Here is a 26,859-nt window from a genome sequence, read left to right as displayed (position 1 = left end):
CAGGAGCCAATGTCACTAGAATGTTATTAGAAAATGCGTTTATGAATGTACAAGCGATCCTTCAAAAGCTCATGGAAAACAGTACTATGCAAAAAACCATGCATGGATATCAAACGTTTTTGCACCAAATAAACACCTTCTAATTCCGTTTCCCCATGAAGTTCTGAGGTGCTCGTATAGAGGCCCACGGAGAGGAGAACATTAGCCTGATTTCGCTCCCACTCTCTGCCCAGTGCTCTGCATACACGGCAAACCTGAGAAGTTGCTGTGTGGACACTGCCAGTCGATAGCGACAGTCTGGTCACGGTGCCTTTGAGCAAGTTCTTGGGGAGTCCCTGTGATGGTCAACAGACTGCACTGTGCTTTTACTATGCTACAGCAATTCTTGGTGAAGAAAAAAAACAACTTTTCTTTTTAATGTGCAGGGGCACTTATTGATTTAATAAACTCCTCGAAAGTGCTCTTCTTTGAAGACTCTGACGTGGGTTTGAACAAGGTAAAGAAATGGAGTAAAATAGATATTGCGTACCTTCCGCTCAGTTGTATTCTATCAGCAAGTTTGGAAAGCTGATCTGGAAGTCGTCTTTGCTTGATGACTCCCTCAGGAGTGACGGAGACCTCACACAGCGAATACTGATCCGGGGTGGCAGTGACAGCAAACTCCCGGATCGCCTGGACGACCACTTCCTTCGCTGTGGTGTCCTTGCTGATCATGATGTAGCGGCTCTGCTGATCAGCCTTGAAAACTCTTAGCACCTGGTCTGGCAAGTCTGGGGGAAAGAAAAGCCACACTTCACTGTAAAACGTTTTAATGGCTGAGAGTGCAACTAAGCAAAGTCAATCTGCAAAGAAAAATCTTCCTAGCAAAGGTGATGATGAGCCCCCCCCCCCCCCCCCCCCCCCCCCCGCAAAGAGTCCATCAGTCAACATCTGGTATGCGGCAAGAACACATTTTCCCCTATAGACAAATGAATGATCTACAGACAACACATTAGTACACTGTGCAACATTAGTACAATGTACTAATGTGTTGTGTGTAACCCACAGACAATACAACACATTAGTATAAACACATTAACACACAATAGCAGCACTAAGAAAACATTTAAACTTGACCTTTATTGTTGTGAAAAGTCCACTAAGCTGACGTAAAATATGCCTCTGCTCTATTTATTTGCTATAACGTAGTAATAACTGCATGGTGTGTTATTTTATGGGAGGGGAAACAAGATCAGAGAGATTTATTTGCTCACAACCATCTTAAAATAGTTTGAAAAATATAAAAAGAACTGGTTACAACTGTTTGAAACTTAAGGTTCATCTTGTCTCTGAGTAGCTGATATACCCCACATCAAACCGAGACACACAACACACAGCATGGTCATGTCAGAAGGACAAGGATTGCTGCAAGAAAACAAAGGGCATGTTGGTGGTGCTCACCAGGAGTGGTGCTGAAGTCTAAAATGCGATGATGTGACTGCAGTAAGTCAGGGTTACTGGATGATAAGGTTCCACTGACAGGCAGTGCAGTTGGGATGTGCTTTGTCTGCCTCAATCCCACGATGCTGTCGTCTTGGGACTGGCCAATCCCAATATCACTGAACAGAGAAGAAAATGGGAGAATAATCAACAAATTTAAAAGTTATAAAAACTGTCAATATATAAAAGACCACAAATAAACTATATTCCATAAAATCTGCAGTTAATATAAAAAGTTGTCAATAAATTTGTTTGAAAATTGCAAAAGCAACTACTGTCCAAGCGTATCTAAATCATATTACCATTTTTTAAAGTATATAGAAGGTTTTTCTAAAACTTGTCTTTTGATCCAGACAAGCCATAAGTAAAGTAGCTTCTCAGTATAGAAATTGGAAACAATATATTTCTGCTACAAATGGATTCAAGAAAAAGCACGTTAGAGAGAATGCCTTTAGTCTCAGCCAACTAACGGTTCTGCATCAGAATAATAAACTGTTTTTACACTCTGATCTACAAGAACTAGAGAAACTGAATGAGGCCAGCACTGTGGCATAGTGGGTAAAGCCGCCTCCTGCAATGCTGGCACCCCATATGGGTACCGGGTCCAGACCCGGCTGCTCCTCTTCTGATCCAGCTCTCTGCTATGGCCTGGGAAAGCAGTAGAAGATGGCCCAAGTCCTTGGGCCCCTGCACCCACGTGGGAGACCCGGAAGAAGCTCCTGGCTTCGGATTGGTACAGCCTGGCCATTGCAGCCATCTAGGGAGTGAACCAGTGAATGGAAGACCTCTCTTTCTCTCAGTGTAACTCTTTCAAATAAAATTAAATAAATCTTAAAAAAAAAAATCAACTGAATAAAATGAATAGAGGAGAAGAAAACTGAGCTGCCCTAATTTTCCTCCCCGATGTTTTAGAGAGAAAAAATGAGATCACTCTGGAGTCCAATGTAAGGCCCTGACACAGACTTCATTTCTTAATTATACAGAGCGTGAAAAGCGGTGGTGCGTGGTGACACTTCCTAGCATCAAAGAAAAGGCACCGGAAATCGAATGACTCGTTTCTACTTCTAATGCTCAGCTCAGAATTCCATGTTACACATTTAAGTTCCCAGAGAAATACTGGTTATTACTGATAGCCACAAACTCATTTCCATTTGTAAAAAGTCTGTCACTGGCCGGCGCCGCAGCTCACTAGGCTAATCCTCCGCCTTGCAGCACCGGCACACCGGGTTCTAGTCCCAGTTGGGGCGTCAGATTCTGTCCCGGTTGCCCCTCTTCCAGGCCAGCTCTCTGCTATGGCCCAGGAGTGCAGTGGAGGATGGCCCAAGTGCTTGGGCCCTGCACCCCATGGGAGACCAGGATAAGCACCTGGCTCCTACCATCGGATCAGCGCGGTGCGCCAGCCGCGGCGGCCATTGGAGGGTGAACCAACGGCAAAGGAAGACCTTTCTCTCTGTCTCTCTCTCACTGTCCACTCTGCCTGTCAAAAAATTTTAAAAAAATAAATTAAAAAAATTTTTAAAAAAGTCTGTCACTGTGGACACTCTTGAAACATGAATTAATAATATATAACAATTCTCTCTCGATATGAAGCCTCAAGTGTCCCCAAAGCAGAACCGGTGGAACAGTGAGCCTGCATGCACGGTGATAAGTCCATCACAGGTAAAGGCTATTCTTCTGAATAGTTTCTGTGAAGACTGTCAAACAGACGGAAAACTACACTAAAGTGTCATAAATAAAATTAAGCCACATCTTTTAATAAGTTTTCAGCCATTAGCATTTGATCATAGTACCTCCAATTTTTAAGTTAAGCTTAAAAAATCTAGCACTAATTCTTCTCTATTTTGGGGGGAGAAATGGAGATCACAGAGGTAAATAACCAAGGGCAATTACCTCCTTTTAAAGTCAAGACAAAAAGTAAACTTAGAGATGATTTTGGTGGAAAGTCTTCTAATCCATAGTTAAATCCAGGCAAAATTAAATCTCTATTTAAAAACATAAATACATTCACAGAAAAGTTAAAAGTATTAATTCTCTATGAATGATTAAAATGTTCTCATTGGCAGAATTTTATTTTCCAACATATAAGTATCTTTTCTAAAGATATTAGACATAGCTGACGGGGCCACTCCTAGACAAACAGCTATAAATAACAGTACACTCCAGGCACAGCCCCAGAGAACTGCCTCTCAAGAGATGTGTCTCGGCAACACTTTAACACCTCATATGATGATCTAACTTTACACTCTCACAGTTTCTTCTTCTTCTTCTTCTTCTTTTTTTTTTTTTAAATTTGAGAAGCAGAGAGCTGAGAGAGAGAGACAGACAGACAGACAAGAGAGTATGACCAGGACCAGGGCAGACTGAAGCAAGGAGGTAGAATTCAGTCCAATGTCCCTCTGGAGTGGCAGGAACCCAACTCCTGAGCCATCCCTGCTGCCTCCCCGGGTCTGCATTAGCAGGGAGCTGCAGTCAGGAGCCAGAACTGGTATTGAACCCAGTTACTCTCATACAGCACATGGACATCTCAAACATTAGGCTAAATGCCTGTCCCTCCTATAGTTTCTTGACTGCCACCTATTATTTTTCTCCCACAAACATGAGGATAACTTGGAGTAATACTCCATATTCATGACAGCACATAAACACCTTTCTCTGATAACACTTTTTTACTGTTGAACTTCTCCAACACTTTGATTGTTACTGAAACTAGCTTTTAACCTTGGCTGATTATATAGTTGATTGACTCACTCCTGTTCTCTGGGATCAGTCAGATTTTTTCTCTCTACTTACTACATTTGAATTCTCTAATTCTCATGTCCCACCCGCTTCTTTCCCCTCAATGCAAACCATTCTACTGTGCTGAACCTTGTCAATTTGTCACCATCCAACATCCTAGCTTCTATGAGACTGATAATGTCTGATGGCAAAAACAAAAATGTGTATTAAATCTAGAATCTTTAGAAATACCTATTGATATCTAGAAAAATTTTAGTAACTTCTATCAAATAAAGTCTATTACCACATTATAGAACTACAGTTTTCTAAGCCTTCTTTAAATGCAATATTTTCATTTTAATTGCATTACATATATAAAGGTATTTCAAATAATTCTCATAAGAAAATATTTAAGCCACATTTTCTTAAATATTCATACAAATTATTTAAGATGTTTCCCCAGTGTTTTAAAATCAACACATCTAATTATGTTTTGTTTCCCTCGTCTAACTTGAATATCTTTATAAATACACATAGAACAAAATTATACATAGTATTCTCACACTGTAGTCCTTGCCAACATCCTGTACTGTGGATGGATTACATCCCAGTTCTTACATGTGACATGTCTATTAATACTTGGCAGGGTCATGGTGGCTTCTGTTTGATTTTTTTTTTAAGATTCATATTTAACTCATGGTCAAATATGACTCTATTTTCTGTATTATGCTGCTAATAATTCCTCATTTAGCTACTTTTTTTTTTTACTTGTTTAAAAATAAGTTTTTCATTGAGAAGGGCTCCTTTACAAGTCAATTCCTATTTTCTGTAAATGCCAACTGTCCCTAATCCATTGTCTCTTAGAAACTTGCTCAATATAAACATACTTAAGACTTTATTTATATTTTATTTTATTTATAATCATCAAACTCATTGCTTAGCCTTAGGACCTAAAGTCTTTTTCAGAGAACATGAAACCACCAATCAATGCTATATAGTTTTTTTTGGACAACACAAGTTAGACACTCAACCCATCAATAATATATCTTAATTCCTATCTCTCTAGTCTGTGGGTGAAATGTTATCTGAAATGCAATTAAAAATAAATGCTTGGTTTCATCCTAAAGTCTACTGCCTCTCTTTAGACTCATTAAATGACCAGAAAAAGCATAAATCTGTATGTTTACTAAAGCCTGAGGAATCCATAGTGCACATGGCGTGTCCTGCTACTTAACATTCAAAATACTGGATGATAGTAATGGAGTTTCATAAAGCTACTCTAAAGTAAAGAAGAAGCAAAATGAAGACATAAACCAGCAAACAAACAAAGCTCAAAGAGCTAACCTTACCTAGTCTAGTTCCTGGCATAAATGCACAGCCAAGAAGAAAGTCAAGAATACACCTGACTTCTTACTGTAGAGCTGGCTAGGAACAATACAAAGAGGTCTGCACTGCTTGTTGTTTTTGACAGTAGTTAAAGAATTGAAAACAGAAGAGGAAGCAGGGAAAGAGAACGGCAGGGATGGACAGCAATGACTGAAAGAGGCTGTGATTTGGCCGATCAAGAGCAGATGCAGGTGGTAGAGCAGAGACCCAGACAGAAAGATACAACAGCAAAAAATCAATTATGGAGGAGACACACCTTGAAGAAGTCTAAACAGGAAAAATATAGTTCGAATGAACAAGTGTTATACCATCTCTAATAAACATTAGGAGTGGACAAATAAGTGGCAAAAACAGAATGAAAACAAACTTGATGGTCCAACACTGATTCTAAGAGACCTCATCCATAAAACCTTAAAACATTCATCAAACTCAAGTGCAGGTATTAATCCTAGCACTACCCCTGCATATCATTTTAACACCGATAAACAACACGGAAAATTTGCACAGGCACTTACTTATATGGTTTCTGTGGCAAGATACTTATCCGAGTCTTGTCAAGTATTTTTTTTAGCTTGTTCCTTCCTCCAACAGTGTTTGCTTTACTTTTTTTGTTGACTTTTTCAAGGCCTATCACCTGCTCCACGTCCACAGCGAGATCGGGAATGGAGTAGCGGCTGGCCTTCTTGATGTCTCCAATCTTAGGAAGGTGAGGGGCACCGTTTCTTTTCTCTCCCGACAATCTCGTTAGAAGTTCTTTAAATACTAAAACACATGGAAACAGAAACACCAACTATAAAAAATCTGAATAATTTCAAGGTAACTGTAGAATTTGGAAATATATGAGAAACATAAACTTCTATCAAAATTTCAGTCATGCAGAAATATATTACTCCAATACATAAATGACATCAAGACATTCCTTTGTATGTTGCTCGGTCACACCAAGCTTAAAGTACCGCACTCTCTAATCTACAGGCATTTAGCATTTATCAACGAAAGATAAATTTCATATAATAACAAAGATAGATCATAAACATATTTATGGTCTTCAAATCAGTAGATTTTGATTTAGATCTAGTCACACACTTATGTAATTAATTCTGTATTTGTGGATTTCACTTTACTCTAAATACTTTGATTCTTATGATGTTTGAAATACGACTTAGAAAAAGGTCTCCCTTCATGATTAAAGACCTGCATGTACGATTTTTTTAAAAAAAAAGACCAAAAGGAAAAAGATGAAAAGATGCAAAAATACTTACCAAATAAATTGGTTTTCACAGTGATAGATAAATGTGTGTTATTTCTAAGAATTTCCATGGCTTTTGACAGCTGAATATTTTCAAAGTTTTGGCCATTTACTTCTAATATCTAAGAATGAAATTATAAAATTAATGACAGTATCATTTCTTCTGATGGAAGACAAGACAGACAATAAAAATTCCCCCATAAACCTGGATTTAGGAATATCTTACCTGATCCCCACGTTTCAAGCCTGCTTCTGTTGCTTTGCTACCTGAATCTACACTGTCAACAAAGATCCCAAATCCCTTCTCAGAGCCTCCAAGTAAGATGAAAGGCAAAGGAGCTTCCCGGGACGGCTTTGTTAACGTCATCAATCTTCTTTTTGCTTTCGCTGCACACGCGATATTCAGCAGCCTGAGATGCCCACCCATTTTCTGTAAGAGTTCAGAAAGAGTGGTGTCAATGCAAACATAGGCTGACTAAAATGAAGGTAAACTTGATTTCTTATTAAAGACAAAAATCACAAATATTACCTCCCTTTCCAGATTGTTTTCAAATTCTTCTAGAAATCGAGTCATTGCCGGATCTCCTTCAAAGTCATTGAAGTGATTATTTACCCACAATAAAACTACCCGTGTAACCTGAAAAACAAATTATTTTCAGTGTTTTCTCCTTTGTAGTGCTAACAACCTGTGAATGCAGTCACTTCAACAAAGATATCTAACTTTCTATCATTTACCTAATAATATTGAAGAAAAAAAAGCAGCAATAAAGCCTTCAATAAGAATTTATTCACATTAAAAATTAAAATAGTCATTTAAAAAGGGACTTATGTTTTTTAAAAGGCAGAGTTACAGAGAGAGACAGAAACAGAAAATACTCATATTTTGAATGCAGACTTTATGTTGCTTTGCTAGGAACAGTCATAAAACTGTGAAGATATTTACATCTTGATTTAAGTTCAAAACATATAAAGAAAAAAGAAGTACAAGGTCGATATAAAAGAAGACAGAAACCAAATAATAAAGGTAGACGGACTAGACAAAGAGAATGAGCAGTATAAATCTAGAACGACCTGCAATGGGAACAGGCCATCTAAGAAAGAGGATTAGAATGAACAACATGGTCATCCAATCTGGCCTTGAGGGAACCCTCCAGACGTCGTGGGGTCCTACAGCCTGCGAGCACTGTCATGTAGTGCTGCTCTGAGGAAAGCGCTGGAAGGCTCACTTTAATCTAGCTTATCCTGCCAAACTGGAGCATGCCGATTACCAGGGCTTCCAGGTAGTTGGTTCCCAAGGACTCCAGACGTCTGGGGATGCTTAAACATGATCCCAACAGAACTAAAGTTTAAACATTTGGCAGTGAACATATTTGCATTTCAAGAAAAAAAAAAATCTCTTGGGGTGAACATAGAAATCTACATACAAAAGCAATATTTGTATCACCTTATCTTTTTTTGGCTTAACAAACACATTCTCCTATTCCATTAAATCAATCTGAACATAATAGCTATGACAAAAACATACATTATAGTAATTTTAAGTTTGTACTTCAGCATTCCACACCTAAGAATCAAAAAGGAATATTATTTCTAACCTTATCCCTGAGGCTCGGGTCATTAAACCACTCCAATAACTTCTTGCCCACTTCCATTGGGCTAGAGAGAAAAGTCCTATAGGTCAACAGGAAGTCTTCTATGAACGTTGGATCCACTACCGAGTGTTCTTCCACCAAGTGCATCGTTAGCCGTTCTGAGGTGCCCTGGAAATAAAAGGTTTAATTATCACCCTGAACAAATAACACACATATGCTACCTTAATTTCAAACCTTCAGCATAAACTGGGTAGTAACACAGATAATAACTAATAATGTGTAATTCATCCAGAAACATTTTTTGCAATTGATAACCGTTAATAGGAAAAAAATCCTCTTAAAAATAAAACTTTTAAATATGCTTAAAAATGAAACACACAAAATTGCCGTAACTGGTGCTAGCAAAGACTCCCTTTCTGTGAAGGGAGGAGAGGCGGCTCTGCGTCTCACCTTGATGACGATGTGCCCCTTTCTTGTGCCAGTGCGATCAAGTTCTCGGTGTTCTTTCACCATAACAATCTCGCCTTCTTCTTCCACTTTTTGCATGTTCTTTTCTACCTGGTTGAGAATTCGGCAGTAATCTTGCTGGGCTATGCAGACAAACTGGAATAAAACATAAGTCACATGCTAATGATAAAGCGCCCGAGAAAGTCCTAGCAGTACTAATAACTCAGTGTGTTAATTATTTAATACGGACATTTTTCTTTGTCTCCCATACTTTCTAAATTAATGCAGTAATGGCCCTTAATCAAGCATCTCTACTTTTAATGTATTTCTTCCTTGATCAAGAAGTTTCATTTTTGGACTACTTATACGTAATTTACATTCAAAATCCTAACAATTTTATCTAGAACTCCATCAGGGTTCTCCACGTGAGTGCAGGGACCCAAGGCTGCAGCCATCACCTGCTGCCTCCTAGGGTGTGCAGGAGCAGGGAGGTGGAACCAGCAGTGGAGCTGGGACTTGAGAGAGAGCAAGGTGAACCAAGTGTCGTCGTTACGGCTGTGCCAAACACCCACCCTCTTAAGATTTTTAAAAGAAACAATTCAAAAACAGGAATAGTTCTAATGAAAATATATGTTGAAAGATACTCATGGAGTGCTTAAATTTGCTAATTATACTGATGAGAAGCCATTTTATAAAGGCTATTCAAAAAGGTCACAAAACAAGCCATAAATTTGTTGTAGGTCAAACCATTATTCCTGGGCCTGGCGCTATGGCATAGCAGGAGAGGCCAGCGCCTGCAGTGCTGGCATCCCACATGAGTGCCAGTTCACGTTCTGGCTGCTCCACTTCTGATACGACTCTCTGCTATGGCCTGGAAAAGCAATGGAGGATGGCCCAAGTCCTTGGGCCCCTGCGCCCACGTGGGAGACCCAGAGGAAGTTCCTGGCTCCTGGCTTTGGATTGGTGCAGCTCTGGCCGTTGCAGCCAGTTGGGGAGTGAACCAGCTGATGGAAGACCTCTCTCTCTGCCTCTCCTTCTTTCTCTGTGTAACTCTTTCAAATAAATAAATGAATAAATCCTAAAAAACATTATTCCTTATAACTGGTAGTAATAAAGATAATCTTCATTTTTAAAGAATAAGTTTATATTAAGCATATACCAAGTACTTGCTTCTCCATGACTCCAAATACAAAAAAATTTTAGGACTTGGGGTCAACCACATAAGTAATCATGTCCCTTAGTAGTTTTAAAGAAATTTAAGAATGAATTGACTTATTACACAAGTGAGCCAGAGACCAGTGAAGAAACAAGACCAGATGCTTGGACACATAAAAACCACTGTCTTTTTAAAAGTTTAATAATTTATTCTGATGTAAGAAATCACTTGAAAATGGGAAAAACCATGGCATTTCTTTTCCCCTTAGAGCAAAGATGATGAAAAATAAGGTGGTTAAATTATACTGCATAAGATAAAACAGGATGCAATCATCCAGAATTATGTTTTCATAGGACATCTAGACCCCTGCAGTACTGCTCATGACTACATTGGATGTTTTAGAAGGTACAGTGCAATACTATCAAGATTTTATTTTATTTTATTTTATTTATTTGAAAGGCGGAGTTAGAGGAGGAGAGACAGAGAGACAGATCTTCCATACGCTGGTTCATTCTCCAAATGGCTGGGCCAGGCCGAAGCCAGGAGACTGGAGTTTCCTCTGGGAAGGGGCCCAAGGACTGGGGCCACCTTCCGCTGCTTTCCCAGGCACATTAGCAAGGAGCTGGGTGAGAGGCTGGAGCAGCTGGGTCTTAACCCAGAGCGTGAATGGGATGCCGGTGCTGTGGCTGGAGGCTTAACTGGCCATGCCGCAGCGCAGGCCGCCATGCTCACTGTGATAGCAATGAAAGCAGCAGCCGCAGCAGCACCAGAGTCTTGTGACCTTACAGCTGCTCTCTCAAGTCCTCCTCATCACCCCACGAAGGCGGTGCTATTGTCCCTAATGGGCACATGGAGAGACACCCCTAAGCTTCAGAACCACATAGACACTCACATGCACACCATCATCTCGATGGGAAATGTAAGCAAATGCTAATCATTATTTCTGAACAACATGAATTCCAAGTGACTTCAAATTTACTATACTTGTCAATATTTTCAGCAAAATTAATGTTTTTTGAAGTAGCACCAGATATTCACAAGACAAACAGCATATTGCACTATCAAGGTTCTCCCACTATGTTGGCGAATATTACTTCATTAATTTTTCTATTAAGTGTTTAGAACACTTTTAACTTTTAGAAGTTAAAAATTCAAAAACTAGAGGCTTTTCTTGTAACAAGTAATGGTGCACAGTTTAATTAAAATTTAAAAAATATTGAGGCGGCATTGTGGTGTAGCGGGTAAAGCCGCCACCTGCAGTGCTGGCATCCAATATGGGCGCCACTTAGAGTCCCGCTGCTCCACTTCTGATCCAGCTCTCTGCTATGGTCTGGGAAAGCAGTGGAAGATGGCCCAAGTGCTTGAGTCCCTGCACCCACATGGGAGACCTGGAGGAAGCTCCTGGCTTCTGGCTTCAGGTCTCCTCAACTCTGGCTGTTGCGGCCACTTGGGGATTGAACTAGCAAATGGAAGATCTCTCTCTCTCTCTCTCCGTCTCTCCCTCTCTCTCTCTCTCTAACTATGCCTCTCAAGTAAATAAATAAATCTTAAAAAAAAAAAAAATTCAAAGCTTGAGCACACCATGAGACTCCAACCAAAAGAAACAGACTCCCAAATCTAATCTGTTCACCACCAGGTTTTTAGGCTTAACATGAGCTTAAACATACAACACATGATATGATACTCATTCTAAAACCCAATGCAATGTAAGATAACTCCAGGAAAAACTGCTTTTGCTTGGTAAAGATCCTATCACGTTTGCTCATTTCCTTCGATAACTGCTGATCCCCTACAATATGGTCCAGAGAATGATAAACTTCTGGAGGCTGTCTTACGGGTGAATAAAAATATGGTTCTATTTCCAAGAGGAAGAGCTAACATTTTTATTTTCTGACAGACATACAGTAAAATGTTATCCCAAACAAGCCTTTACATTAAAACGTCTGAACTCATTGTCCATCAGTGTTGTAGTCGGCCTGAGCAGGTGGGCTGGTGGAAGTACTGACTGAACCTGCTCCTTTTACAACGGCTTGGAGTTCAGCAGACACGAAGACAAAGCCTTGCCCCAGCAGGGACCTCACCCGTGAACCCCTTCTCACTCCTGGGGGCTTCACTAGGGGTACGGGAACCTATGTGTCTCATCATGAGAGTTTTCATGTGAACTGGACGCCACCTTGCTGACTGCCACTCTGGGTCTCCCGCCTATCCTTTGTTCTACAAAAAGATTAAATGCTTCCCCTGCACTGCCCCTACTTTCTCTTCCTTTCCCAGAATTCCTAGATAAACAATGTTACCTGGTACTTCTGACATAACTTAAGCACTCTGTGAGTGAGATCACATACTCATCAATTGTTCTGAAACATTTATATGCTCCCCGTGCCATTTCAGTTCCATGATAAAAATTTCTAACTAAAGGGGTCTGGCCAACTAATGGGTGTTAAGGTAACAGTGAAATTCTCAAAAAGGAGTAACTTTTTTATTTGTTCCTTAAAGGACAGAGGCCCCCAGCTTAAATGCTAGGGAAATCGCAACACACAGAGGCAGTTACAGAGCACCTGCTGAGAGACAGGGAGAGACACAGACAAAGAGAGACAGGGAGAGGGAGAGAGAGAGAGAAGCAGGGAGAGAGGGAGGGGATGGAACAACCTTTAGCACTTTTCTACCTGACTTGGCTTCATTTGGTTTTACTCTTTTTTGGAGTACAATTCTAGAGCCAAAGTAGCGCTTCTGATCCCTTTTAAGTGCACATTCCAAGGCCAAATGAAGACTCTGCAATTCATCTATCATTTTGTTTTCCTCCTTTAGACTAAATATTTGAAAGATGACTACAGTTAGGATGTTTTTTGTTATTACATATTTAAAACACTGAATTCAGGTTTTTCTTCTCAAGAGTGTTCACCAAAGGTTTATCTAGCAAAAATGTTTTAATGCTACATGTAACTTTTTATTTATAGCAGTAAAGTAAAATGTGTATATGGAAAATTAAGTGATGCCAGTTTACATTGATCTGATGCTATAAAACGCAATTATGTTCTTTTAGAATAAAGTATATGCATAAGCTTTTCAACTCAGACTAATAAAAACAATGAGTAGTTAACTAGGTCAAGTCTTGTTTTATTTACATGAAGACATTTTATTTTTCAAAGAAATTTTCTATGAAAATAAAAATTAGAAACAATAACAAAAGCATCTTAAACTTATTTATTACTAATATAGAGGTCCCTGGTTAAATTAACTGTCACATTTTAACTTCATATTTGCTCTATTCTATTAGTTATTTTAAATATCAATACTGATATTATTTCTCCTTAGCAAAAGTAATTTTAGAAGCATTTTTTAGCAGTAAGTCTTTCTAGTTTTTCATACTATGATTAATTTCCATGCTTCTTCTAAAATTAACTCTTATTTAAATAAAAACACTGCAACTTGTACCACATCTTTATTAATCTACTTAAAGTTTCTTTTCAAAAGATGCATTTTACTTTAATATATTTGATGACGAGGTCATTCATTATTATTGATGGAGATTTATAGAACTCTTTCTTAAAAGTAGAACCCTTTTGGGGGTAGGCATTCGGCACAGCTGTTAAGAAGCTCAAATCCCACATCACAGCGCCTGGGGTTAAGTCCTGGCTGCACTTCTGATTCTAGTTTCCTGCTATGTGCATCCCGAGAGGCAGGGGGTGATGGCTAGAGTACTTGGGTTCCTAATAGCCAAGTGGGTGGGAACGTGGACTAAGTTCCAGGTTCCTGCCTTCAGTCTGGTCCGGACCTGGTTGTTGCAGGCATTTAGGGAGTGAACTAGTGAATGGGAGAAACTTTCTTTGTCTCTTTCAAGTAAATAAAACTAATTAATTAATAAAAATAAAACTCTTTAAAAATGTCCATGGCTGTGATAAGATTACAAGTAATAGTTTTATGTTAATCTATCTACAAATCTAAAAGATGACACTTACAAAGGTAGGGAAGTCTCACCACAGCTGCATAAGTGTTCTTTATTAAAAACAAAATAGACATGTTTTTATACCTGGCAGTCATCCACCTTTGTCCTCATGACTCCTTTCATGTACTCTTTGTCCATGGTTGGAGAGACACCAAAACTATTTCCCATGCATAACATCTCTGCCTTCCCGTCTGGATAAGTCACCTCCACAGAACCATTGAGAATCACTGACCAGGAGTCCAGCTGGTAAAAAAAGAAAAAGAGAAGACAATGAGAAAGCACTATTGTAGTCATGCTGTCCTAAGTGCTAGAGTGATTAAATGACTTCAGTGATCCTCCATCGTCAACATGGAACCAAGAACTCAAATGAAGTGAGCTGCCTACCAAGTTCACAGTACAGGAGCAAAAGTCACATGTCCACATATTTTCAAACACCTAGCTCAGAGACGTTATTCTTCCAATTTGACCTTGCATGTTATTCTTTAAACTGATACAAGGAAAAACATTTATTCTGCCTCCCAAAGTGCATGTTCAACAAAATGAAACAATTACCTCAATAAGAATAGCGTTTTGTTCTAACAAAAAGCATTACAGGAACATTTAAGATGCAAAAACTGAAACGTTAATACATCAAAAAATCTCTATCAATATTTTATGTAATGCTCATATAATAGAAAATAAAACTGTGAGTTTGGAATACTGTGACATAAGAAAGTATATAATAATTCTTGACTTATGCAAACTTATGATGTGTGCTTTTAAAAAGAAAAACAGTAAACAAAAAAAATTGCGTTTCTGTTCTAGCACTGTCCTGAAAGATCCTCAAACAGAAACTCAAGTGGTAGAGTGTTCACCAACCTCTTCACCATCATTTAACACTACAGTTCCTGCTCTCTCCACCACTGCGAACACCATCACGGCACAGAGTTCTCGTCTCACCGACATCGTCATATTGGCGAAAGCAGGCAACTGGTGCATGAATTCCAAGAGTTGTTCTGAAAAGCAAGCAAAAGATGTTCCTTGTCAGAACTACAACTTTTATCCAAAACAAGTATTCAGAAATGGTGTCATTCCCTTGTTGATCAGAAGTACCCGTTTACATCATGACTCAAATTTTACTGCCACTGATGTTTAGTAAACTTCAAATGGAAATTTCAGTTGAAGATGAGCTATGATCTTATTAAGCTCATACTGAGAGCTGAAATGAAACGGAGCTCTGGGAATTATCCAACAAGTCAGTAAGTCCATCCCAGTGGATAAATAAAACAATCAGCATAAATAACTGTCTTTAACTAACAAATATCCCAAGGGATATCTGTTATGGATCTGACAGGTTCATAAAAAATAATCAATTAAAATTTACAATATGATCTGATAAATGCACATGAAAACTGATCCCAAAGTCTGGCAAAAAAGAAAAGTTTGGCCATTGCTTCTCTCGGCAAGGCTGCGAAGCAATAGACTGGGCTGTTGGCAAGGATGATTCAGGGTGTCTCTAAGCCACACATTCCGTACTTTTCGATCCTGTTTCACTACTATGAGGTAGCTTTACATTGCCTGCAAGGGCCTCTCCTGTATTGTTTTTCACTTCACAGGGAGGAAAGTGAGGTTCCAACTCATATAATTAGTGACATGAGTTGGGACCATGCTCCTCCAAAGCTCTACTGAACTTTATTGAGAGAGATAAACAGCTTAGTGTGTATTGCCAGGCACTTAAATACATAATAGCTGTATTACTTTGGGCAAGTTGCTGAACTTCCCTAAGGCATAGTTTTCTCATTTGTAAAAGACTAATCTAATACTCACCTTCACTGAACAGCTGTGAGAACCAAACGCAATGAAGATGACAAAGGCTTTGGCACCAATACCCAATAAATGAGAACTGCTACTGTGGCATTTTTGTTACTACAGTCATGATAGCATTCAAACTCTCAGCTAAATAAAAACTCCTCATTTTTTTGTTCCTACATAATCTACTGCCCCTATGTATAATCTCTCTATCTGTTAAGATTCACTTAAACATTTGCTACTGGATACAGTTAACTGCAAAAACAAAGAAGAATAGAGTTACATTCTGTGAAAACATGACGTTTCCAAGAGGAATGACAAGTGGGGTTTCCTGGTGGAGCTGCGTAAGGTTCTGCTGTGGTCAGATCTATGCCAGTCCTGCTGGATGAAACTTCCTTACGAAGGGTCGCTCTGACAGGGATCCTGCCCAAAAGGAAGGTGTTCTTCAACCCGACCCCGGCTCACAAGTCAGGGAGGCACTGCTGCAACAGCATTTTCAATAACAAAGATAAAACTATCAAAGCACATCCCTTACAAAAACAGCTACGTTCTCTTGAGTGCAACTGGTATTTCTGGAATGGGTAGGTGGACTTGTGCCATGCTGTAAAATGGGGACAGCCCTGAAGAGTCTGGATCACAACTCTAAGAGGTGACCCGCATCGCTCCACGTCTGGCAGGCAGGAATGGCTATTTTATGAAGGTGATGGTCTTCTGATCTGAGACAGGAAGGCACCTGGAGAAGTCACGCTCTGAGACCAGCACGCTGGAGTCAGCTGTGGCTGGCAGCCTCTGCTTCCTGTCCCGTCAGCCCTCATCACAGAACACACACTGCGCTGTTCTTCCGTCTCCAGCAGCTGCTGCCTCTCCTTGGGCAAGCCGAGATTTACAGGTTTAAGACAAACGTGAGAGCAGGGAAGACGAAGTGGGCAGAAAACACGAAACGTCTTCACTGATACTCGCTCTCGTGAGTTACAGCGTGCTCACACACGCTTCCTGCTTTGTGCAGATTCCTGTTTTGTAAGTGGGTCATGAAGTCAATTTCTGATTTAAGAGTAGTGGCCAGCATGAAAGAAAATATAGCAGGATAGAAAATAACCACGTTACACGTGTTACAAGGATAAATACAGGAAGCAGCAAAGATCATATCATAGCCAATGTACAGGATTCCCTGGGCTCAGCGGAAAACTCAAGTTAACACACACGCTTCACTGAACAGCACCTCAGCGTTTTTAAGACTCTCGAAGATTCAACAACAGCATCATTAGTTTTGTGGTAAATTCTTTCCTAGTATTTATTACACTGGAGGACTGAAACAATTTAAAAAATAAAGAACTTTATTACCAGTCTTCATATATGACATATTACATACACACACACACACACACACGTTTATATACAGAGAGTATTTGATTACAAGGAGCTCAAAATAAACTCTAGTATGGATGCCATGGGTGGGGTATGAGGTTGAGGGATTAGGATGACCAAGACTTCAGAGGTCAGGACGGGTCCTCAGTTCCCAGGACATATGCAAAGCAGCGGTCACAGATGGGAGAAGAAGTACTACTTTCTTTTCTGTTTCATGATAGAAATATTAGAATCACACACTAATGCACTAGGATGATATACTGCTGTGCTGTACGCTATTTTGTTAGTTAAGAGAATAATCCAGTTTATGAAAAACATTAATCTTAAAAATCTTTTCTGGTTAATGTGACACTAAGAACAAATAATCAGCTTACAGACACCACAAGCCGAAGCCAGTTCAGAACACTGCTTATCTTGGTTCGTCTGATTAGATTTTACACAAAAATGCATAGTTTTTTTGGTAGGACAAGAGGCAGAAAGATCAAGATGTCCTTGAGTTAAAAGTAGCTCTCTCTACCTTAATGTATGAAAGCCCTTAAAACAAAAATATTCACAAGCAATTGGTGACTGAGTACTTACAAAGTTTGGAGTTTTCGAGTGAAAAGGAACATGATAAAGTCCCTCTCTTCAAAGTGCTGAAACAAAGGACCAGCCAAGAAGCTCGGGGAACCCAAAGGAAGTCTGCTCCCTCCTTGCAGTTGTTGAAAATCTGGGAGGCAGTAGTTAGGACGCCTCCATGCCACACTGCAGTGCCTGGGTTTGGGTCCCCGCTCCTGCTTCCAGCTTCCTGCTACTGCAGGCTCAGGGAGGCAACAGTGACAGCTCAAGTCACTGGATCCCTGCCCCGCCTCATGAGAGACCTACACTGAGCTCCTAGCTTCCACCCAGCCGCAGCCATTACACCATCTGCAGAGTGAACCAGCTGATGCGAGTTCTGTCTCTTTCTCTCTGCCCTTCAAATAATATTTTTAAAAAGAACAAATATGAGTGATTTCATTTAATTTGACCTAAACACTCAGGTCTGCACCTGTGCAGCACGCACATTCCGCCCCCCGGCCCCAGACTTTTTTGCAGGAGGGGAGGAAGGTTAAGTAGGAAGAGAAGAGTCTAAAGAAATCATCAATCACATAGATGTTTGCGGTCATATAAAACATGTCTCATTTTCACAAAGTACTGGAGCATGAGTGAGATTTAGTGACAGTGTAACAGCAAACGAGCTCGAGTCCTCTCATGTTGCTGAATTTTGAAGGCTACAATACAGCATTTGCAAGATCCAACACTCTTCAGTCCTCCTCTTTACAGGTAATGATTTATTACTTCACATACATGTAGATTTGATAGCAGTAAGCATCCGAATTGTCACTGCTTCCAAGCGATTTTGTATTGAAACAAATGTTATTTACTGGAGAGATTATACAGACAAGCGTGTTTTTTTCTTAAAAGAGACAGCTTTGTATTTATATTTATTCACAGAAAAAAAGCACAGCTCCTGCTTTCCAGAGATTCTGGGAGAGAAAGCTTCTCACATACACATTGAAAGCCTTAAATTTCCAGGAACGACAAACGCGCCACACGTATTTGAATAGCCTGCATGTTCTTCCGCGACTGTGCTACCGTGAACAGACTCCAGAGGTACAAAAGGACAACTTCCACGTCAGTCTGTTCATCAGCAACGGTCCATCTGACTAAAGGAGGAACACACACAGCTACGAGCAAGGATCCTGGATTAAGATGCTAAACTGAACACATTTTCAATGTAAATCTTTCTTTAAAGTACAATAAAGAAGTTTTAAAAAGAAGCTGGCAAGGACAAAGAATGAGAGAGCGAAATCCAATTTTGGATGCTGGAAATCCGATAAACACGTGGTAGTGGACCAAGAAAGCCAAGTCCTAAATCCTCAGGGAGCAGCACTGAGCACAGCTCTGTTCAGTCCTCTCCTCTGTGTCTGCTGGCCCAGCCCCCGCTTCAGCCTTCCTCACTGAACTCACCACAACCTGCTTACCACGCCGCCCCCCTAAAAGACAGACAGCAAGGACCTCATCTTTCTGGTTCACCACCGACTCACCAGGAACCACAGAAACCGCGGAACCACACTGGCTGAAGACATACATCTCCCATAGTTTGCAATTCTTAAAAACAATTTTAACTCAGTTTTCAATATCTAATCCAAGGTTCTGGTTTTCTACCTTTAATCTCCTCGCAGATAGTTGAACTATTACACGTTCCTCTTCACATGGCGGTCTACTCAAACACGGGCAGCAAGCGCTCGACCTCACGCCCGCACCCTCCTGTCTCTGATCCCATAGACTCGGGGCATAGAATTTCTCCTGAAATACATACTGGCCCAAGAGCTGGGGCAGTGGTGGAAGCAACGCCAGGCAAGGCTGATTACGGATTTCAGAAATATTATTCCAAGAAAGAAGTCAGAGTCTGGGAGGCATCCCCAAACACAATGCCACACTTGCTCCAAGGGAAAGGTGGGTGAGGCCAGCTGAATTTTTAAGCTTAGGGTCTAAACTTCTGTAGCCCCCATGCTGCTAACCTGACACTTGGCTGAATTCCTCCACCTAGTCTCATCTCCATATGTAACCGGGGTAGAATCAGATTCATGTGTGGAACAATTTTACCCGCTGTGACTTGAGTTGACTAATGTTTACCTACAGAACCATGAGCTTAACAGAATAATCTTTACAAGAAATTAATAAAGAAACACTGCTTAGAAGATCACTTCTAATTCCCCCCACCCCTTCTTGTCATAAACTAAGAAAGAAGCACATGGGAAGGTTTTACTAGGAAATTCTATTCAGTCTTATTTAAGCCTCTTGGAGGTACTGACTGGGTCAAGTTTTTTTCAGCAAACATTACTATTTACACAAAAGGAAAACTTCCAACACTGCTGTACATCCAGAGAATTTAACAAATGCTGACTTCTCGAAGCCTGCGTGTCTCACTCTACTGGACGAGACCATGGTCCCTCCTGGTATTTTGCACCACTCTTGGATGCCGTCTGTCACTCGAACTTACCGATGTCATCGTCCGTCCTGTCGATCGGGTCCTTCTCCAGGCAGTCTCGCACAATGTCCCTGCTCATCAGAGGATCCGACGCCCGCTCGATGTCTTCCTCATCGTCATCGTCCTCGGAATCCACCGCCGTTTCTGGCAGCCCACTCAGGTCCATATCACCAGCCTCACTTTCGGTGGCCTTACACCAGAAAAAAAATTTTTTTAACTATTCTAAGCAAATCAATTTTCTTCTGTTTACTTTCATCCAACAACTATTTATGCATCAGACATTGTACTGCACAAAAGAATTACTTCAACAGAATACGAGTGATTTTTATCTCCTATTAAATGTTAGGTCAGGATTAATGTTTTTTATTTCAGTAATTACGGTTTCTTATCTGAGCTGTCACATGGCATTTGAAGCAGAATTAAAGAGGAAAGATACTTGCTTTCATTCCACTTTTCAAAGAGAAGGGCTTAAGCTGAAAGCTCAAGGGTGACAATTTATTAATTATGAGCAGTTCCTTCTCCACAAGACAGGTGTGAATTTGCTAACGTCAAGAATCACTTTTCCACATTAGATAGTCTTTATGACAAAGTGAACCACAAATCAAAGGTGATTTGATAAATATACAAACATATTATCAATTAATTAGATTATTCCAATGACCACACTCAAACTATCAATCAAGAAATAGTTGGGGAGACCAGATCCCTAAAGATGACACATTCTTTCTTCCCATTAATCAAGTATAACTGATTGTATCACCAATTAAATTTCAAGCTACTAAGATACACACTAGGGGCTGGTGCTGTAGTGTAGCAGGTAAAGCCATTGTCTGTGGTGCTGCCATCTCATATGCGTGCCAGTTTAAGACCCAACTGCTCCAACTTATCTTATGCTTTCAAATATACTACCAATCCTTATACACATATTTTTCTTTTAAAGATTGGTTTATTTGTTTGAAAAGGCAGAGTTACAGAGACAAAGACAGAGAGAACACTCCCATCTGCTGGTTCACTTCCCAAATGGAAGCAACAGCTGGCCAAGTAGAAGCCAGGAGCCTGGAACTCCATTTAGGTCTCCCAGTGAGTACAGGGGCCCAAGCACTTGAACCATCCTCTGCTGCTTTTCCAGGCATATTAGCTGGGAGCTGGAGTGGAAGTGGAGCATCTGGAACATGAACTGGCACCTATTTGGGATACTGGCATCATAAATGACGGCTTAACCCACTGTGCCACAAAGCCAACCTCCTTGCACATCTTTTAACATGTGCACAGAGTAAAGATGGGCACTGTGGCACTGAAGACAGAAAAAAAAATTTCTCTTCAATAATTTCTTTAACTAAAGGGTCTTCTTTAATTTTAAAATAGCTAGTAAAGACTAAGAGATGAAAAATATATTTTAGAGCATCCAAAATAAATCATTATCACTTAAAAGGATTATATTGACGTCTTCCAAAGAATACAGATTTTCAAATGTTCACTGGATCCATGTCACCAAATCTGAACCTCATTTCTGGAAGTGAAAATAGTTTGTTATCTCTATGTTTTCCATCCTCTAAGAAATAACATCTTCATAAAAAATTCATTAAAACAGTAACTTGGAGGATTAGTTTTATTTAGGCTCAATATCCATTTTGTTTAAAACACTATTGAATTCTCCGAGTAATATGTTTTAAAAGAACTTGATATTCAACAGATTTTCAGGAATCTACTAATAGCACTGTCTCCTGAGCAAGGCATTTGGATGCTGAGTTAAAAGTTTAATCACATAAATTGCTTTCCAGGAAAAAATCTCAACCTAGTGTCTGCTAACTTTATATTCACAGAATAAAGAAACAAAGAGTTCAGTGGCTCCAAATCGTGCCTCTACCATTCATCATGGGATTGTAGCGAGACTTCATCTCCACGAGCCCCCGTTTTACCATCTACAAACTGCAAGTACAGCTTCTAGCCTCTTACAAGCCTTCTTTTGTATAAAATAAGGGACAAGAAAGCCAGATACAAGCAGAGGAGAACCCCTCCTTACACTCTACATCTTACTACGTGTGCGCCCTCTACCTTTCTGCTTATCAGCAATGAGCCTTGAACACAACTATTATATAGATTGTTTTTAATGACTTATTTTATTTATTTAAAAGACAGAGTTACAAAGAGAAATAGAAAGAGAGATCTTCCATCTGTTGGTTCACTCCCCAAATGGCCACAAGGGTCAGAGCAGAGCCAACCCAGAGCCAGAAGCCAGGATCTTCTGCTGGTCTCCCACATGGGTGCAGGGACCCAAGGATTTGGGCCCATTTCTACTGCTTTCCCAGGCCATAGCAAAGAGCTGGATTGCAAGAGTAGCAGCCGGGTCTAGAATTGGCACCCATATGTTTTCTGGCACCACAGGTCGGGGCTTAGCCCACTATGCCGCACAGTGCAGGCCCCTACATTGACATTTTATATTTAAAGGGCATCTAATTATATTTGTCTCAGAAGCAAGCTGAAAGCCTTACATATTTCAGTAGGCAAATAACTCTTGTCCTAAATTAATCTACCTTATACATGTGTAGCTTCGTACTGGCTTAGCTGCCTGGTAATAGTTAAATAGTAATCTGCTTTTAAAATTAATATTCTCAGGTAGATATTGAAAGCTCTATGACTTCCTTAAAGTATTTCCAAAAAATGAAGTTTTGCTTAGTAAACATCCCACACATACTTCTACATTTCAGAGGCTGTTTGGTAAGTACTCTTGATGTGAATAATTTCTATGCAGAATCTCAAACCTATATAATTAAACCAAATAGCAGTTAATTTAGACCCCAATATAAATTTAGACTAGAAAGTTATACTGAATGCTCATACGGATGTTAATGTAAGAAAGACAAGAAGTAAGCAGGACCACATAAAATCATACATATGTGGAAAGTATAAAATATATTTAGACATAAACATCATGGTTGCATTAAGTTTAGTTTGAATATCAGAATAGCTTATGTTTTTCTAATTACATGCTATCATAGATTTTCACTTCAATTTAGACTTTGAATTTATATAAATGCCTAAAGGCAAGGGACAAATTTTAAAGCTCTTAATGTAAAGTGTTAGGTTGCTTTCCAAAAATTTCAATCCTATCAGGAGTATATAAAAATGTCGGCCTATAAGTATTTAAATAAGAAAATCTGTGCTAATTTAATAGGCAAGCCAGTTTCGTTTTTAAATCCTCATATGGAGTACTCAATTACCCCCATGTTTTAAATACTTTATTTAAGGTACAGACATTCATATTTTCCTTTCCATAAACCACCTATTCCTGTCCTTTGAACATTTATTTTTATATTATGTTGAGTGTTTTTCTTATTGCTTTGTATAAATTAGTGACGTTCTGACTTTAAATCTTTGTCTCAATTAATTGATCCTTTAATTATTAAATGCTTGAAACATTACAAAATTAGAAGCTTGCTAACTCTTTAACTGAAATTCACTTTATTTATGATATAAAGTGACTATAAAGTGATTCCCCCACTTCAAAAAGTTCACTCCCCCAATCATTAACAAGAGGTTTGTATAAGATATGTATTATGAAACAAACTGTGCATGAATTTCAAATCTTTCTCAACAATATAAACATAATTCTATTTGTCCATGAACCCACTGGAGCCTGTTTTGTTTAATAACCCATGGCTCACTTCAGTGAGCTGTGAGGTTTGTGCTATTACATGCCACATTCTTACATGAATTCCATTCTGCTGGAACTGTTTTACTGATTTATTTCTGTACAACTACTTCTAGTCCACCTAAGCAACCCACTGTGTGACAGTCACATCACTTAGACCTTATCCTGGCCGGAAGTGCACCATCTGGTGTCACTAACATGAGCGTTCCGCTTTCTGTCACAGTCTCCTGCTCTTCCCGCTGGCTTCCCGAGCCAGCCTTTCTCCACTCACAGACCTGCAGTCTCGACGACTCCACTAGCACGTCCAGCTCTCATTCTTCCCCAGAAGTTCATATTCCCTAGTCTACTTCCATTCCATTCACGGAACACATGCGTTCTGAACGTGTACAGTTTCCTGGCACTGGACGACGCATGGGAGAGGAAACATGGACAAGACGGGTAAGTTCCCTGCCTGCCTGAAGCCGTCACCCTGGAAGGCAGGCAGACAACACAGATGGCAATAATCATTTCCAGTGCAATCCAGGAAGAAAAGAGAATGACCAGCCAAGGAAGGAATCACTATGTAGGACTCCTCTGCAGAGGGCAGTAAGGAAAGAACGCTATGAGGAGAGGACACCTGAAAATGAAGGCAGGAGATCAGACTGGGAGACAACGTTCCAGGCAGAGCGTACTGAAAAGCAAAGCTGTGCACTTAGAAGGAGCTTGGCATGTAGCTTCACCTGACTTGGTATTACATCCATTTAGCAAAACTTCAATCCTGAGTGAAAGCCAATCTTTGCTTTCATTGTGTTTACTGTGGAGAAAATTACTTAACAGGGCAGAGGGATATCACTCTATATTTGAGGGCACCAACTCAATCGAGCCTCCAGTTTTCTGGCCAATTTGCTCCCCTACTCTCTGCAACCATTATTTCAAAAACTTCCTTCTTCTTAAAACTCCCTACCCACCAGCCCTCTCACTCTCCACAGATGAACTCAACTCTTCAGAGAGAAAACAGAGGCCACAGGACAGGAACCCACTCAACTTACAAATTCCTCGTGTCAAAGCTCTCAGGCTGTGTCCCTGTTAGAACAGAGGGGGGGTTTCTTCTCCTAAAGTTACTCATTCCACTTGAATTCCTCTCCTCCCACCGTCTCAGTAACATTATTCTACCAGTTTCTCTCTTGTACTCAGCCTTCAATTTCAACCTCTTTGTGTTCAACTCGTGAACACTGATACTCACTTCAATATGATGCTTTCCACAAACAAACAGAAAAGACTATTTAAGTCAGAATTGCACAAAGATAAAATGTGCTCCCCTGGAAGACAGTTACTCATTCCCAAAACTGTTCAAGACAAGACTGAATGCTTGGTTGGTGGAAAACAGTGAATGATTTAAATATGAAATTAGAAGTTAAGGGATGAAGGTACTCTAAAAGCTTGTAGAAAAAAGTATTAAAGTTCATTTCCATGCAAAGACACATTTTGAAAAACACGCATAGTTGCCACAACATGCATTTTCACAACCAGCTGAAGAGCCCTCATCTGTACGTGTGGATTTCTGAAGTTCCTGATAACAAAAGAAACTTTTCTCTGAATTCTATTTTTCAAAAACTTTTTAAAGTATCCATGCACATGTATCAGACTTCTCAGGTTAAGAATTACTGATCCAGAGAAAACAGGATTAGCCTTTACAGGATTTCTATTATATGTTAAATTTTGCATAGCCAAGCCTTACATTTTTAGATACAGCTTTGGATTTTTATATTTTTTTCTTCTAAAGAATTACTGACTCATTCAAAAGGCAGAGTTACAAAGATAGAGGGAAGAGTCAGAGAAACCTTTCATCTGCTGGTTCACTCCCCAAATGGCCACGACAGGCAGGGCTGGGCTGGGCCAAAGCCAGGAGCCTGGAGCCCCATCCAGGTCTCCATTCTTGGGCCATATTCCACTACTTTCCTGGGTGAACAAGGAGCTAGACTGGAAATGGAGTAGTCAGGGATTGAATCAGTACCCACATAAGATGCTGGCATCCCTGGTGGCACCATAACTTGCTGCACCACAATGCTGGCCCCAGTCTGCAGATTTTTCTTGACAGAGGATATGAATGTGTATAGGCTACATGTCTGCGATCAAGTTTAAAATGAAGAGCCTTGGGGGCCGGCACTGTGGCGCAGCGGGTTAAAGCCCTGGCTTGAAGTGCAGGCATCCCATATGGGCGCCGGTTCTAGTCCCGGCTGCTCCTCTTCCAATCCAGCTCTCTGCTGTGGCCTGGGAAATCAGTGGAAGATGGCCCAGGTCCTTGGGCTCCTGCACCCATGTGGGAGACCCAGAGGAAGATTCTCGCTCCTGGCTTCGGATTGGCGTAGCTCCAGCCGTTGCGGCCACCTGGGAAGTGAGCCAGCGGTTGGAAGGCCTCTCTTTCTGTCTCTACCTGTCTCTGTAACTCTTCAAATAAATAAAATAAATCTTAAAAAAAAAAAAAAAAAAAAAAAAAAAAAGAAGAGCCTTGAAATTCAATCAAACGAATCAAAACACTGTGCTGGGGGATCCTCCTCCTCCTCCATCTCCAGAGATACAGTCAGACGGCAGGCTGCAAGTTCCCGTTCTGTCAGAGCAAGCAGGAACTCTCACCGCACTCTGGTTTCTCAGAGATTCTGATGACAAGAAGCCCCACCAAGAACTTCCTCCTGCACTCATCCAGCTGCTCAGTGAAGAGCACATAAAGCTAACACCAGCCTCAGGAGACGCCTCCATGGATGACAAGAACGAGCCAGCACGCGCTATTGCACGCACTGGCCTTCCGGGGATTCATTTATGGCTGCCCAGCGGAAGGAAGCAGTGATAACCGCTGTCACTTCAAGTTGTATTCCCACTACAGATCTTCAAAGCGTATAGTCATTTTTTCAAGAATTTAGAGGACAGGGGCTGGCATTGCGGTGTAGCGGGTAAAGCCACCACCTGCAGTGCTGGCATCCCATATGGGGGCCAGTTTGAACCCCAGCTGCTCCGCTTCTGATCCAGCTCCCTGCTGATGCCCTGTGAAGGAAGCAGTGGACAGCCCAGGTGCTTGGGCCCCTGCGCCGAAGTGGGAG

The 26,859-nt window shown here is 40.4% G+C and overlaps 1 protein-coding gene across 4 annotated transcripts in view; it reads right to left on the bottom strand.

Annotated features, from left to right (window-relative positions):
• The window catches only part of RAPGEF2 (Rap guanine nucleotide exchange factor 2), a 259,943-nt gene that overhangs the window by 24,432 nt on the left and 208,652 nt on the right, over positions 1-26,859 (bottom strand). For all 4 annotated transcript variants that reach the window (XM_062199353.1, XM_062199355.1, XM_062199354.1 and 1 more), the window contains 11 exons: positions 20,146-20,323; positions 14,826-14,962; positions 14,052-14,210; positions 8,872-9,024; positions 8,425-8,589; positions 7,359-7,466; positions 7,056-7,259; positions 6,843-6,951; positions 6,096-6,342; positions 1,441-1,598; positions 530-770 (listed from right to left, as the gene is read on the bottom strand). In XM_062199353.1, the coding sequence (XP_062055337.1) occupies positions 530-770; positions 1,441-1,598; positions 6,096-6,342; positions 6,843-6,951; positions 7,056-7,259; positions 7,359-7,466; positions 8,425-8,589; positions 8,872-9,024; positions 14,052-14,210; positions 14,826-14,962; positions 20,146-20,323 (1,859 nt within the window). The remainder of the gene's footprint in view (positions 1-529; positions 771-1,440; positions 1,599-6,095; positions 6,343-6,842; positions 6,952-7,055; positions 7,260-7,358; positions 7,467-8,424; positions 8,590-8,871; positions 9,025-14,051; positions 14,211-14,825; positions 14,963-20,145; positions 20,324-26,859) is intronic.

This window comes from Lepus europaeus, chromosome 8, assembly GCF_033115175.1.
Source record: "Lepus europaeus isolate LE1 chromosome 8, mLepTim1.pri, whole genome shotgun sequence".
Taxonomy (NCBI): Eukaryota; Metazoa; Chordata; class Mammalia; order Lagomorpha; family Leporidae; genus Lepus; species Lepus europaeus.
The sequence above is the reverse complement of the archived record's forward strand: the minus strand, read 5'-3'. Positions and strand labels throughout refer to the sequence as shown.